A 17,056-nucleotide genomic window follows, 5' to 3' on the forward strand; every position below is an offset into this window, starting at 1 on the left:
TCAGGCTGGTAAAACCTACCACAAGAAGAAACTTACAAGTCAGACAAAGGAGCTTTATCTAGCTTATAGTCCATTGATTTTAAACTGGAGGAAAGTGGGTGAAGGAAAGAAATACTTACTGACTACAGTCATTGACAAGCATAGTTGCTTTACAAATGTAACTACCATTTAACAGCCTCACAAAAACACAAGTCACATCTCCATCTTAGAAATAGAGGCTCAGCAAGAAAGAACTTTGCATTGGTCACACAGAAATTTGCAGAACTGGGATATGAAAGCTGATATATTTGATCCAAGAGCTCACATTCTTTCAATTACATCAATGGTGGTGTATTACAGGAATGGTACCTTGACTTACTGCTCTGCCTACTGATCACAAAGGAAAAGAAAAAGACTTGAACCAAAAATCCAATTATTAAGCTGGAAAAAAATGATAGAAGAAAAATAGAAAAGAAAAAAATGCTTCAAGAGACACTGCAGAAGTAGATTCAATTGGACCTAGTGACTTGTTGGATGCAAGCTGGTAGAAGATAACAGAAATTAAAGATTTTTTTTTAGCAATCATAAGCATGACAGGGTAATTCCACCAACAAGTAATGCAAAAAGATACAAAAGATCAAAGTTTGATGATAAGGTGATTGAGTGTTGAGCTAGAAGTCATCCAAGTAGAAATGTCTAGTGGACATAGTGAGGCGTGGATCTAGAATAGAACACAGACCAGTGTTAAAGATACATATTTAGAAACCATTCACCTATAGCCAAAGTGACAAGAAGGGGTGACTGCACCAAACGAGAATGTGTAGAAAATAAGAGTGTCAAGCACAAAATTATAAGGAATGACAAAATCTAGAGCACAGACATACTAAACAGAAGAAAGAAGAGGAGCAAACAGAAATATTCCATTAGAAGTATTTTCAGAAGGCAGTTGTTTAGAATTCACTAAGCCTGGTGTGGTCAGTATCAAATATGTCCAAGAAGATGTAGGGGAATAAACATGAGAAATAATGACTGAATTGGAGATGTGGGAAAATGAGCAATTTGAGGGTTAATTTACATAAAGTGCTAGGAACCAAAATTCAGGAGTGAGTAGGAGGGGAAATGTGGAGGAAGTGAATGCAGAAATTTTTTCTAGAAATAATGAAAGAAATAAATGTAAAAACACAAGAAATCTAGAAATAGAACAGTAATATACAGGCTATAATCTAGTTCCTATATTTTACAGATAAGAAAACTGGACCCAGAGAAATTAACCAGTGCCTTTATTTATACCTTAGACAGAAAAGCAGTAAAGATGAAATGATAACTCAGGAGGGATAAGGATCAAGAAGACTTTCTGTCTCCAAAGAAGAGTCCATTTAAAACCTCAGTTTTCATTTAAGACCTGACCTTTTCCCTCCAGTACCATGAGCCCATGGTCTTGAAATTATTTTCAATATATCTGAAAGAAAGATCATATTTTCCATCAAAATGCATGACTATGATGGGCTCTCTTGCTGAAGAAAATGTAATGTCGTTGCTTTGAGCAAGGGGAAGAGAAATCTATCACACTTTGTTATTTATTCTTATAGGAGTTTTGTAGCCCTGAAACCTAGAAGACAGGAAGGATTACTCATACTAAATTTGAAATGCATCACTATAATAATCTTGATCATACCCCTCCCTGTCTCATTTTGGAGATAGCAAATAACCGCAAGGTAACTCTCCACCTACAGAAATGGACACAGTAGGGTAAAGGCATTCATTAAAAAAAAACAAAACACCCAATTATGAATAATTCATGATGAGCTGGCAAGCACTATTTTGCTATGGGTAGCAAGGTTCATCAAGAAACACCCTGGTAATATGTATATAAAGACAAACTCACCATTTGAGCAGGACATTTGCCATCAGAGCTTCACTCTAGGGACAAGCTCGCTGGTCTGGACATCATGTCTGTGCGCTTTTCTTCTGCATCCAGACGGCTTGGTTCTAGTGGGGGAGCAGGTTTTGGGGCTGGAAATGCATGCGGTGTGCCGGGCATTGGAAGTAGCTTCTCCTGTGCTTTTGGGGGCAGCTCATCTGCAGGAGGCTATGGCGGGGGAAGTGCTTCTTGCGCTGCTTTCACAGGAAATGAGCATGGCCTCCTGTCCGGCAATGAGAAGGTGACCATGCAGAACCTCAACGACCGCTTGGCCTCCTACCTGGAGAATGTGCGAGCACTAGAAGAGGCCAACGCTGACCTGGAGCAGAAGATCAAGGGCTGGTATGAGAAATTTGGGCCTGGTTCTTGCCGTGGTCTTGATCATGACTACAGCAGATACTTCCCAATAATTGATGACCTTAGGAACCAGGTAAGAAGCACAATGTCATAAGGGTTAAACCCCTAAGAGTATTTAACCACATAAGCACACACAAATGTGGAAGCTGTCACACACGGCAGGGCTTTGCACTCAGCTTCTGATTTTCTGTAGTTCATTATGAATGTTAAAAATAATTTATGTTAAAATTCTAATCTTTGAATATGGCTCACCCAAACCTGGTATGAGGCATGCATGTTTATGCTTTTTGTAATATGAAAATATCAGAAACTGCCCACTCTCTCTTGCTATATTGTTTATAGGTTTTTTCATAGAAAGGGTTATTTTTATGGGTGGGGTGAAGGGTAAAAATGGCCATACTTGATTTCCCATCTGCGAAAGAATCATCTTATTATTGGAGACAGAATGCCAGAAAGAGTACTATATAATTTTGTAGGTGACTTTCTTTCAAGGAAGTATGACATTTTTAAAGTATTTCCTCACTCCTAACTAACTCTCCATTTATCAGATCATTTCTGCAACTACCAGCAATGCCAATATTATCCTGCAAAATGATAATGCAAGACTAACGGCTGATGACTTCAGGCTAAAGTAAGTAGAGCTGAAGAGAAACCAAAGAAGTTATCTCAGCATTTTCCCCTTTAATCTAAGCTATTGGAGGTCACCTCAATTGTTTGACCTTATTTGTTTTAAACCAAATGCATGTAAGAATGACCAGCCGAATATTATGTTTTACTCTGGAAATGTAGGATCCAACACAAATGAATGTCAAGATCACATGAAAGAGAATTTTGAGCATTCCCATTCTCTTGTGCCAAAGATTGCTTCTTGCATTATGGACAGTCTAATTGCAATTTTGAGTATATCTTAACAGTTTGATCTCAAAGCATGATTGGAAGTTTTTGATGACCTAAAAGGTGATGGGACTAACTGTCAAATATTTTCTAAGGTTTGAAAACGAACAGGCCCTTCACCAGAGTGTTGATGCAGATGTCAGCGGTTTGCGCAGGGTCCTGGATGAGCTGACTCTGTGCAGAACTGACCTGGAGATCCAGCTGGAAACTCTGAGCGAGGAGCTGGCCTACCTCAAGAAGAATCACGAGGAGGTAGGTGCTCTGTCTCTCCTGACTCCATGATCTGCCTGGCTCCCAAAATTAAAATAATAATAATAATAATTTCAGATGACAAGTATAATAATGTCTGACATAAACATTCCAGAAGGAACTCATCAGTTTCTCCATATGGCTTAGGTTTTTTGCAGTGTTTCTATCCATCTGCCTCCAAAGAAAATTTTGGGTTTTTTTTTTGGTGGGGGGGAGGGTGGTCAGGTTTTATTAGGTTTTAGAGATAAATCAGCACAGATTAATTGCCTGCTTTGAGAAATTCTTTGATTTCCAAGGCAGGCCATTAGTATCAGAAAAAGATGGAGGGGGCAGCCCGGGTGGCTCAGTGGCTTAGCGCCACCTTCAGTCCCGGGTATGGTCCTAGAGACCTGCAATAGTCCCACATCAGGCTCCCTGCATGGAATGGAGCCTGCTTCTCCCTCTGCCTGTGTCTCTGCCTCTCTCTCTCTCTCTCTCTCTCTCTCTCTCTGTCTGTCTCTCATGAATAAATAAATAAAATTTAAAAAGAAAAAGAAAAAGATGGAGGGAATATGATGTGATTAGAGACATCGAACGATCTTTTATATCTTATGAAGATTACAGACTTCACATTTCAATGTAACGCCCATTTTTTTTTATTTTTAAAAATATGTTATTTAAATTCAACTTGCCAATATATAGTATAATACCCAGTGCTCATCCCATCAAGTGCTTTCCTTAGTGCCTTAGTCATCCAGTTGCCCTAAACCCCCACCCACCTCCCCTTCTGCAACCCTTGCTTTCCCAGAGTTAGCACTCTCATGGTTTGCAACCAACGCTTTTTAAAAAGTTTCTAACGTTATGCATCCTGCCTGTCTGGTTCCTTTGAAAATATTCAGCTCCTAACGTGGTCAATCAAATTCCTTTCAGGAAATGAAGGCGCTGCAGTGCGCGGCGGGAGGGAATGTGAACGTGGAGATGAACGCGGCGCCCGGGGTGGACCTCACCGTCCTGCTGAACAACATGCGGGCCGAGTACGAAGCCCTGGCTGAGCAGAACCGCAGGGACGCCGAGGCCTGGTTCAACGAGAAGGTAAAACCCGACCTGGGCGCGCTTGCGTGGTCCTGGGCACTGAGGCAAGGCCAGCAGCACCCTAACACCCTAACACCCACCCCCAACCTTTCAGAGCGCTTCCCTGCAGCAGCAGATTTCTGACGATGCTGGTGCCACCACCTCGGCTCGAAATGAACTTACAGAGATGAAACGTACTCTTCAAACCCTGGAGATCGAGCTTCAGTCCCTCTTAGCAATGGTCAGTAAAATGTACTAATATGTTTCAGAATTGGAGAAAAAATTTAAAAAGTGTTTATTCTACATAATATTACTTATTTTCGTTGTTATCCGTTAATTACCATGCTTGAAATAAGACACATTTGCGTTTTGCACAGCAGAATCCTCTTGGCCTGAAAAGTAGACCTAGACGCTCATAATTGTGAAACATGAGAAATTATCAAACACAAATATTTTGAGGTACTCGAAAAAGAAAATAATTTTTATCCTGAATCTTCTCTCCCAAATCAAAAGATTAAAAAAAAAATTCTCCATGGAATGCAAAAATGTGTGTGCACCCCTGTCTTCCTCATCTAGCATTCCGTTGGGCAATTTAATTAAGAACACTTACAAGTTCCTTTTTAAGTGGCATAAACAAGAAGCAAAGTGGAGGCATGAATGTTGCCTATAAAGCTAAACAGGCTTGATAATAATAGCAACCTTTTCATTAAGGGTTTGCTTAGCACTTTCTCCCACTGGAGTCCACAATAACCCTGGGGCTTGGGCAGAGCAGAGTTTATAATTCCTGTCATTATTTTCAAAAGAACGATCTGAGATTCAAAGAAGTGAGGCAGTTTTCCCAGTCCCACAGTTGAATACGAAGGAACCTGAACTTCTCTCCAAATTTCTTAACTCCCACATCCATACTTTTTCTGCTAGGGCTAGTATACAAACCTTCAGAGTTTATCCACAAAAGAGGGTATGAGTGTATATAAAATTAGGACTTTGCATAAAAATTCTTGCAGCTGAAAGAGTAAGACAGTCTAATCTTCATTCCATGTAGAAGTATAACAAGCATCCCTCTTGAAGAGAAACCCTTTATAAACCCATTTGGTTTCACAAACCAATGAGTCAAACCATTTAAAGCTTAAAAAGGTCCTTCTTTTCTTTGGGACATTATACTTTGGAAAAGTTTGCACAGTTCATTATGGGATTTTTTTTTTAAGATTTTATTTATCTATTCATGTGAGACACAGAGAGAGGCAGAGACATAGGCGGAGAAAGAGTATGCTCCCCACTGGGAGCCCATTGTGGGACTGGATCCCAGGATCCTGGGGCCACACCCTGAGCAGAAGGCAGATGTTCAACCACTGAGCCACCCAGGCATCCTTGAGATTGTTTTTTAATAGAAGAGCTACAATCTACATGAGACAAGACTGGTGATTAGAAACAATGTAGCAAATTGTAGGGTGACCTTTATTCCTAGGGAATGTGGCAAATTGTGCCAGACTCTAGAAGCAGTTTATATTAGTGGGGCAGAGGGATCTTTGAACTGTGCCCTATGAGAAAACAAGTTCATCTTTGCTAACACTCCTGGACATATGAGTGACATTCACCATCAACTGTGTCATTCTCAAACAGAAAAATAGTATGACATCTAATAAAGGCAACAATGAATATTGAACAAAGGGGACTCTTTGGGGGTAAATATGGTTATTTGCATCATGTAAGCATAATTCTTAAATATGTCTTAAGTGCTCTGCCTTATTCTAAAACAACACTGTGACATTTTCTACTAAACTATGTCTTGCTAATCCACAGAAACACTCCCTGGAGTGCTCCCTGACCGAGACCGAAGGCAACTACTGCACACAGCTCGCCCAGATCCAGGCTCAGATTGGAGCCCTGGAGGAGCAGCTGCACCAGGTCAGAACTGAGACCGAGGGCCAGAAGCTGGAGTATGAGCAGCTACTCGACATCAAGGTCCACCTGGAAAAAGAAATTGAGACCTATTGCCGCCTGATTGATGGAGAAGATGGGTAAGTACAGCTTCTATTGAGAATGCACTTTATTTTAAGGTTACTAAAGATTTGTTCAAATCAAGCACAAATATTTATGACCCATATCATGTATAAATAAACCTCTTCTACTGTTATTTCAGAATCCAGAGATCTCCCATCTTAAATCCTTGTTTTCCAGGTTCCTCAGCAAAATAGAGTGAAATAATTAATACAAGCTCTCTGTATTTTTACAGCTCTTGTGTTAAATCAAAAGGCTATGGAGGACCAGGAAATCAGATAAAAGGTAAAAAAAAAAAAAAAAAAAAAAGCTGTGCTAATAAGCATTCAAAATGTACTTGTGTCAGTTTCAAATGAGGAGTTAATTATTTTCCTTAATGGATTTAATAAATTATAACACTTCATTGTGTCATTTTAGAGTCATCTAAAACCACCATGGTTAAAACAATTGTTGAAGAAATAGATCCTCGTGGCAAAGTTCTCTCATCCAGAGTTCACACTGTAGAAGAGAAATCCACCAAAGCCAACAACGTGAAGAGTGAACAGAGGGTGCCTTCCTGAACCCCAGAAGAAGGACCCCTAAATTAAAATACCAAATTGAAGCTAGATTCCTGAATAGAAGCCCTCTTATTTTCATGGTTTTCTTCTAATGAATTAAGACAAGCTATTTGTAGAATGGTAATGTTTCTTTGGCTTTCTCTATGGTGGTGTGTCAATAAAAGCTCTTCCTGTTGCAAGTCATCTTCACTGGTTCTGGTCAATCTTTACATTTTAAACATACCCACAAGGGAGTTGAATCTTATTTTTAATTTTTTTTGTTTAGTTTTTATTTATTTACTTGAGAGAGAGAGACACAGATAGAAACAGAGATAGTGAAAGAGAACACAAGCAGAGAGGAGAGGGAGAAGCATCTGCCTCAGCAGGCAGCCCAACTCAGGGCCTGGGATCATGACCTGAGCTGATGGCAGATGCTTAACCCACTGAGCCACCCAGGCACCCCTTATTTTTACTTTCTTTTGTTTAATTCAGAGGCCTTCACAAGCCAGGAATTTAACAAATAAACTGGTTGGAATCTTTTCCGTATCTCTTTAAAATTTTAAATCTTTCTCCTTCCTTCTATAAATACTTGTTAAGCACACTTGCTAAATGCTGGCAACGAGAATAAAACAATGAGAATAAAATCTAATCCCTGAATACAACATGCTCATAGAAGTGGAAATAAGAAATTTAAGAATCAAAAACATCCTAAAAATAAAAGGAAAAAAATGTTAATGGTGATATTTGAAGGTAGAAGGGAAGAGGGGGGACTAGATAGAGCAAGTGGGAAATTCCACAATTCTAGGCCACAAAACACATATTAACAAACTGAATAAGACTTAAATCATGTCACAAGTATCTTTTCTGGCCACAATAGTCTGAAACTAGAAATGAATAACAGGAGGAAGGGGGTAGGGCAAGATGGCAGAGGAGTAGGGTCCCCCAAATCACCCACCAACTTACCTAGATAACTTTCAACTCATCCTGAAAACCTATGAACTCGACCTGAGATTTAAAGAGAGAACAGCTAGAACACTACAGAAAGTATTCTGCGCTTCTAACAAGTACAACTCATTTTTAGCCACTCTGCACTAAGCAAAATGACTAAAAAGAAGAACTCACCACAAAAGAAAGAATCAGAAACAGTACTCTCTGCCACAGAGTTACAGAATTTGGATTACAATTCAGTGTGAGAAATCCAATTCAGAAGCACAATTATAAAGCTACTGGTAGCTCTGGAAAAAAAGCATAAAGGAATCAAGAGACTTCATGACTGCAGAATTTAGATCTAATCAAGCCGAAATTAAAAATCAATTAAATGAGATGCAATCTGGGATCCCTGGGTGGCTCAGCGGTTTAGTGCCTGCCTTCGGCCCAGGGTGTGGTCCTGGAGTCCCAGGATCGAGTCCCACATCGGGCTCCCTGCATGGAGCTGCTTCACCCTCTTCCTATGTCTCTGCCTCTCTCTCTCTATCTATCTATCTATCTGTGTGTGTGTGTGTGTGTGTGTGTCTGTGTCTGTGTCTCTCATGAATAAATAAAATCTTTAAAAAAAAAATGAGATGCAATCCAAACTGGAGGTCCTAACGACCAGGGTTAATGAGGAGGAGAAAGAGTGAGTGACATAGAAGACAAGTTGATGGCAAGGAAGGAAGCTGAGGAAAAAAGATAAAAACAATTAAAAGATCATTAGGAAAGGTTAAAGGAAATAAATGACAGCCTCGGAAGGAAAAAACTACATATAATTGGGGTTCCAGAGGATGCCGAGAGGGACAGAGGACCAGAAAGCATATTTGAACAAATCAGAGCTGAGAACTTCCCTAATTTGGGGAGGGAAACAGGCATGCAGATCCAGGAGATAGAGAGGTCCCCCCCCAAAAAAATCAATAAAAACCATTCAATACCTCGACATTTAAAAGTGAAACTTGCAAATTCCAAAGATAAAGAGAAAATCCTTAAAGCAGCAAGAAACAAGAGATCCCTAACTAATATGGGGAGAAATATTAGATTAACAGCAGACCTCTCCACAGAGACCTGGCAGGGCAGAAAGGGTTGGCAGGATATATTCAGGGTCCTAAATGAGAAGAACCTGCAGCCAAGAATACTCTATCCAGCAAGGCTCTCATTCAGATTAGAAGGAGAGATAAAGAGCTTCCAATATAGGCAGAAACTGAAAGAATATGGGACCACCAAACCAGCTCTGCAAGAAATATTAAGGGAGACTCTGTAAAAGAAAGAGGAAGTCCAAGGGAACAATCCACAAAAACAGGGACTGAATAGGTATTATAGTGACACTAAATTCATATCTTTCAATAGTAACTCTGAATGTGAATGGGCTTAATGACCCCATCAAAAGGCACAGGGTTTCATACTGGATAAAAAAGCAAGACCCATCTATTTGCTGTCTACAAGAGACTCATTTTAGATATAAGGACACCTACAGCCTGAAAATGAAAGGTTGGAGAACCATTTACCATTCAAATGGTCCTCAAAAGAAAACTGGGGTAGCAATCCTCATATCACATAAATTAAAGTTTATCCCAAAGACTATAGTAAGAGATGAAGAGGGACACTATACCATACTTAAAGGATATATCCAACAAGAGGACCTAACAATCATGAATATTTATGCCCCTAATGTGGGAGCTGCCAAGTATATCAACTAATTAATAGCCAAAGTAAAGACATACTTAGATAATAATACACTAATACTGGGAGACTTCAACATGGCACTTTCTGCAAATGACAGATATTCTAACCACAACATCTCCAAAGAAACAAGAGCTTTAAATGACACACTGGACCAGATGTATTTCACAGATATTTACAGAACTTTACATCCAAATACAACTGAATATACATTCTTCTCAAGTGCACATGGAACTTTCTCCAGAATAGACCACATACTGGGTCACAAATGAGGTCTCAACCAATACCAAAAGATTGGGATTGTCCCCTCCATATTTTCAGACCATAATGCCTTGAAACTTGAACTCAATCACAAGAAGAAATTTGGAAGAAACTCAAACACGTGGAGGTTAAAGAGCATCCTGCTAAAAGATGAAAGGGTCAACCAGGAAATTAAGGAAGAATTAAAAAGATTCAAGGAAACTAATGAGAATGAAGATGCAACCGTTCAAAATCTTTGGTATACAGCAAAAGCAGTCCTCAGAGGAAAATACAGCACAATACAAGCATCCCTCAAAAAATTGGGAAAAACCCAAATACACAAGCTAACCTCGCACCAAAGGAAAAGGAGAAAGAACAGCAAATAAAACCTACACCCAGCAGAAGAAGAGAGTTAATAAAGATTCGAGCAGAACTGAATGAAATAGAGACCATAGAACAGTAGAACAGATCAACAAAACCAAGAGTTGGTTCTTTGAAAGAATTCATAAGATAGATAAACCATTAGCCAGCCTTATTAAAAACAAAAAAGAAAAGACTCAAATTAATAAAATCATGAATGAAAAAGGAGAGATCACCACCAATACCAAGGAAATACAAACGATTTTTAAAAACGTATTATGATCAGCTTTATGCCAATAAATTAAGCAATCTAGAAGAAATGGATGCATTTCTGGAAAACCACAAACTACCAAACTGTAACAGGAAGAAATAGAAAACCTGAACAGGCCAATAACCAGGGAGGAAATTGAGGGAGTCATCAACAACCTCCCAAGACACAAAAGTCCAGGTCCAGATAGCTTCCCAGGGGAATTCTATCAAATATTTAAAGAAGAAACAATATCTATTCTACTAAAGCTGTTCCAAAAGATAGAAAGGGACAGAATACTTCCAAACTCGTTCTATGAGGCCAGCATCACCTTGATTCCAAAACCAGACAAAGACTCCACCAAAAAGGAGAATTATAAACCAATATCCCTGATGAACACAGATGCAAAAATTCTCAACAAGATACTAGCCAATAGATTCCAACAGTACATTAAGAAGATTATTCACCATGAACAAGTGGGATTTATCCCCGGGATGCAAGGCTGGTTCAACACTTGTAAAGCAGTCAACGTGGTAGATCGCATCAACAAGAGAAAAAACAAGAACCATATAACTCTCTCAGTATGCAGAGAAAGCATTTGACAAAATACAGCATCCATTCCTGATCAAAACTCTTCAGAGTGTAGGGATAGAGGGAACATTCCTCAGCATCTTAAAAGCCATCTACAAAAAGCCCACAGCAAATATCATTCTCAATGGGGAAACACTGGGAGCCTTTCCCCTAAGATCAGGAACACGACAGGGATGTCCACTCTCACCACTGCTATTCAATATAGTACTAGGAGTCCTAGCCGCAGCAATCAGGCAACAAAAAGAAATAAAAGGCATTCAAATTGGCAAAGAAGAAGTCAAACTCCCCCTCTTTGCAGATGACATGATACTATACATAGAAAACCCTAAAGACTCCACCCCAAGATTGCTAGAACTCATACAGCAAATCCGCAGTGTGTCAGGATACAAAACCAATGCTGAGAAGTCAGTGGCATTTCTTTTTTTTTTTTTTTTTTAAGTCAGTGGCATTTCTATACACTAACAATGAGACTGAGAAGTTAAGGAGTCAATCCCATTTACAATCACACCCAAAAGCATAAGATACCTAGAAATAAACCTAACCAAAGAGGTAAAGGATCTATACCCTAAAACTACAGAACACTTCTGAAAGAAATTGAGGAAGACACAAAGAGATGGAAAATATTCCATGCTCATGGATTGGAAGAATTAATATTGTGCAAATGTCAATACTACCCAGTGAAATTTACACATTTAATGCAGTCCCTATCAAAATACCATGGACTTTCTTCAGAGAGTTGGAACAAATCGTCTTAAGATTTGTGTGGAATAAGAAAAGACCCCAAATAGCCAGGGGAATATTGAAAAAGAAAACCAGAGCCAGAGGCATAACAATGCCGGATTTCAAGTTGTATTACAAAGCTGTGAACATCAAGACAATGTGGTACTGGCACAAAAACAGACACATAGATAAATGGAACAGAATAGAGAATCCAGAAATGGGCCCTCAACTCTATGGTCAACTCATCTTCAACAAAGCAGAAAAGAATATCCCCCGGAAAAAGGACAGTCTCTTCAATAAATGGTGCGGGGAAAATTGGACAGCCACGTGCAGAAGAATGAAACTAGACCATTCTCTTACACACACACACACAAAGATAAACTCAAAATGGATGAAATATCTAAATGTGAGACAAGAATCCATCAAAGTCCTAGAGGAGAACCCAGGCAACACTCGTTATGAACTTGGCCACAGCAACTTCTTGCAAGATATATCTATGAAGGCAAGGGAAACAAAAGCAATAATGAACTATTGGGACTTAATCAAGATAAAAAGATTCTGCACAGCAAAGAAACAGTCAACAAAACTAAAAGACAACCTACAGAACGGGAGAAGATATTTGCAAATGACATGTCAGATAAGGGGCTAGTATCCAAGATCTACAAAGAACTTAGTAAACTCAACACCAAAGAAACAAATAATCCAATCATGAAATGGGCAAAAGACATGAATAGAAATTTCATCAAAGAAGACATACACATGGCCAACAAGCACATGAGAAAATGCTCTGCATCACTTGCCATCAGGGAAATACAAATCAAAACCACAATGAGATACCACCTCACATCAGTGAGAATGGTGAAAATTAACAAGACAGGAAACAACAAATATCGGAGAGGATATGGAGAAAGGGGAACATTCTTGCACTGTTGTTGGGAATGTGAACTGGTGCAACTACTCTGGAAATCTGTGTGGAAGTTCCTCAAAGAGTTAAAAATAGAACTACCCTACGACCCAGCAATTGCACTGCTGGGGATCTACACCAAAGATACAGATGCAGTGAAACGACAGGACACCTGCACCCCAATGTTTATAGCAGCAATGTCCACAGTAGGCAAACTATGGAAGGAGCCTCGGTGTTCACTGAAAGATGAATGGATAAAGACGATGTGATATATGTATACAATGGAATATTACTCACCCATTAGAAATGACAAATACCTACTATTTGCTTCAATGTAGATGGAACTGGAGGGTATTATGCTGAGTGAAGTAAGTCAATCAGAGAAGGACAAACATTATATGGTCTCATTCATTCGGGAAATATAAAAAATAGTGAAAGGGAATAAAGGGGAAGGGAGAGAAAATGAGTGGGAAATATCAGTGAGGGTGACAGAACATGAGAGACACCTGACACTGGGAAACGAACAAGGGGTGATGGACAGGGAGGTGGGCGGGGGGTTGGGGTGACTGGGTGATGGGCACTGAGGGAGGCACTTGACAGGATGAGCACTGGGTGTTATGCTATATGTTGGCAAATCGAACTCCAATTAAAAAAAAAAAAGAAAAACAGGAGGAAAATTGGAAAATTTAAAAATTCGTAGAAATTAACTAATACTCCTAAATAACCAATGCATAAAAGATGAAATCAAGAGGAAGAATTATTTTTAAATCTTGAGACAAATGAAAATGAAAATTTAGCATATCAAAACTTATGGGATGCAACAAAAGCTTACTACGAGGGAATTTTATCATGATAACCACCAATATTAATAAAGAAGAAAGTTCACAAATAAACAATCTAACTTTACGTATCAATGAACTTGAAAAAGGAGAAATTAAGCCTAAAACTAACAGAAGGAAAGAAATAATAAAGATTAGAACAAAAACAAATGAAATAAAGACTAGAAAAGAAATAGATAAGATTAACACAACTGAGAGGTGGCTTTTTGAAAAGATAAAATCGACAAATCCTTAGCTAGACCAACCAGAGAGAGAAAGGACTCAAAAATTGTAAGTGAAAAAAGAGACATTACAAGTACTGCCAGAAATACAAAAGATTATAAAAGAATACTGAAACATTAAATGCCAACAAATTGGATAATCTGAAAGAAATAAATTCCTAGAAACACACAACCTCCCAAGAGTAAATCATGAAAAATAGAAAATCTAAGCAGACCAATGATGAATGAGGAGATATAATCAGTAATCAAAAACCCTTTCAACAAAAAGCCTAGGACCAGGTGTTTTCACTGATGAATTCTACTATTTACAGAGGAATTAATGCCAATCCTTCTCAAGTTCTTCCAAAAACTAAGAGGAGAAAATACTTCCAAACTCATTGCATAAGGCAGCATCACTCTTATACCAAAGCCAAAGATGCTACAAGAAAAGAAAATTACAGGCCAATATCCTTGATGAATATAGATGCAAAAATCTTCAATAAAATTCTAGCAAAACAAATTCAACAGCACACTAAAAGAATCATATACCATGATCAAATGTGAATTATCCCTGGGATGCAAGAATGGTTCAACATACACAAATCAATAAATATTATATACCACATTAGCAGAAGGAGGGGTAAAAATCATATAGTCATCTCAATAGATAAAGAAAAAGCATTTGACAAAACTTGACAGCTTTTCATGATAAAAACGCTCAACAAATTAGTTATAGAAGGAATGTAACCCAATGTAAAAGGCCATATAAAACAATACTACAGTTAATATCATACTCAATGGTGAAAAACTGAAAGCTTTCCTGCATACTAGGAATAAGAGAAAAATGTCCACTCACCCCTTTTATTCAATACTGGAATTCCTAGCCAGAGCAATTAGACAAGAAAAAGAAGAAGTAAAATTATCTCTGTTTGCAGAAAACAGGCTCTTATATATAGAAAACCCTAAAAGACTTTACCAAAAAACTGCTAGACATAATAAATAAATTCAGCAAAGTTGCAGGATACAAAATCAACAGTAAAAAACCAGTTACATTTTTATACACTTCTAATAAATTATCCAAAAAGAAAATTAAGAAAACTATCCAATTTATAATAGCATCAAAAAGAATAAAATACTTAGGAATAAATTAACTGAGGAGATAAGAGACTTGTACCCTGAAAACTACAAAATAGTATTGAAAAATATTAAATCAGACACAAATAAATCAAATGACATCTCATCTTCACTATCTAGAAGAATTAATAATGTCTAAATGGTCATATTACCAAAGCAATCTGCAGATTTAATGCAATCCCTGTCAAAATCCCATTGGCATTTTAAAATAATAAATGGAAAAAAATCCTAAAATTCATATTGATACCAAAAAAAAAAAAACCCTTAATAGCTAAAGCAATTTTGAGAAAAGACAAATCACACTTCCTGGTTTCAAAATACATTACAAAGCTAGAGTAAATAAAGCATCATGGAAGACATAAAGATATGGAGAAATTAGAACACTTCTGCACTGTTAGTGGGAATGCAAACTGGTGCAGCCCCTAACAAAAACAGTATGACAGTTTCTCAAAAAATTAGAATTAGAAATACCATATGTTCCAGCAATTCCACCTCCTGATATAATCAAAAAAATTTGAAAGCATGATCTTAAAAAGATATTTTTCACCCATGATCAGAGCAGCAACTAAAATATAAGCAACAACTAAATATAAGCAACCCAAGTGATCACGAATAATGAACGAATAAGCAAAATGTGGTGCATGCTTACAGTGGAATATTATTCAGCCTTTAAAAGGAAGGAAATCCCGATACATGCTACTACAAGGAGTATGTTAAGTAAAATAAGCCAGTCACAAAAAGATAAATACCATATGATTCCACTTATATAAGGTACCTAGAGCTGTCAAATTCATAGAGAGAAAAAATATAGAATGGTGATTTCCAGGGGCTGGGAAGAAGAGAATGGGGAGTTATTGTTTAATGGGTATGCTTAAGTTTTGCAAGATGAAAACAGTATGGAGATGTATATTGGTTGCACAACATTATGAATGGATTCAATGTCACTGAATCATACACTTAAAAATAGATAAAGAGGGACATCTGGGTGGCTCAGTGGTTGAGCATCTGCCTTCAGCTCAGGGCATGATCCTTGGTCTGTGAATTGAGTCCCAAATCGGGCTCCCTGAGGAGAACCTGCTTCTCCTTTTGCCTGTGTCTCTGCCTCTCTCTGTGTGTCTCTCATGAATAAATAAAATCTTTTTAAAAATAGATAAGGAAATAATTTTATGTTCTGTGTATGTTACCACAATAGAAAGAATAGAGAGCCCAGTAATAAATCCACATATATACATTACCCTAAATTCAACAAAGGGGCTAAGGATATGTAATGGGAAAAAGATAGTCTCTTTAAGAAGTGGTATTGGGAAAACTGAATAGTCACATGTAAAAAGGGCCCCATGTGAAATTGGGCCTCTATCATACACTATACACAAAAATCAACCCAGAATGGATTAAACACCTAAACATAAGACCCAAAACAGTAAAACTCCTCAACGAAAATATAAAAGATAATATCAAGTGTGTTCAGGGTGGTATGGCAATATTGATGGGAGAAAGCTCCTTGACATTGGTCTTGGCAATGATTTCTTGGATGGGACACCAAAATAAAGGCAACAAAACCAAAATATGTGCAGAATTTTTAAAATAATTTCCAGGAAAGAATCAATAATAGTGATACCCAGCACTTTGAACTCTATTCTAAGCATCATTTAATTCTCAGAACAACTCTATGAGATAGGTACTATTGTCATCCTCTTTTATACATAAGGAAACTAAGGTAGACTGTGGCTAAGTAACTTTCCCAGCATCACACAACTAATAACTGGAGTTGCTGGAATGCTAATCCAGGTGGTCTGGCTCAGAGTCTGTGCTTAACTCCAACATAACACCATGCTATTGAGAACCTCATGATTACAGTTTCCTTCTAGTGAGAGAAGGGAGGAAAAAACTAAGCACATTCTGAACTCCAATCAGTCAAGATTAAGCTGTCATTAGAGTCCCTTATAAAGAGCAAGGAACCTTCAAAGTGACTTTGGTAGTATCTGATTTCATTTCTCAGGTCCACCATTCACTTCAGGGCAAAGTGGAAGTACCAAAACCAGGGAAGCCATTTTGTGGGAAGAATTAGCACACCGGAATCTGATTCTCAGAAAAACTAGATAGCTAGTGATAAAACAAACCTCATTCAGTCTGAGAAAAAATACCATTTCAACTTGGATAACAGAAATGTAGAGTGTAAATTTTTAAA

The 17,056-nt window shown here is 38.1% G+C and overlaps 1 protein-coding gene across 1 annotated transcript in view; it reads left to right on the forward strand.

Moving 5' to 3' along the window:
• LOC112917758 (keratin, type I cytoskeletal 28) overlaps window positions 1-7,188 on the forward strand; it is a 29,101-nt gene extending 21,913 nt beyond the window's left edge. Inside the window, exons 8-15 of the mRNA XM_025995715.2 lie at window positions 2,107-2,330; window positions 2,806-2,888; window positions 3,247-3,403; window positions 4,310-4,471; window positions 4,566-4,691; window positions 6,251-6,468; window positions 6,684-6,733; window positions 6,866-7,188. Of these exons, the coding sequence (XP_025851500.2) occupies window positions 2,107-2,330; window positions 2,806-2,888; window positions 3,247-3,403; window positions 4,310-4,471; window positions 4,566-4,691; window positions 6,251-6,468; window positions 6,684-6,733; window positions 6,866-7,008 (1,163 nt within the window). The 3' untranslated portion in view covers window positions 7,009-7,188. The remainder of the gene's footprint in view (window positions 1-2,106; window positions 2,331-2,805; window positions 2,889-3,246; window positions 3,404-4,309; window positions 4,472-4,565; window positions 4,692-6,250; window positions 6,469-6,683; window positions 6,734-6,865) is intronic.
• The last annotated feature ends 9,868 nt before the right edge of the window (window positions 7,189-17,056 follow it).

This window comes from Vulpes vulpes, chromosome 2 (genome assembly GCF_048418805.1).
Source record: "Vulpes vulpes isolate BD-2025 chromosome 2, VulVul3, whole genome shotgun sequence".
NCBI classification, from domain to species: Eukaryota; Metazoa; Chordata; class Mammalia; order Carnivora; family Canidae; genus Vulpes; species Vulpes vulpes.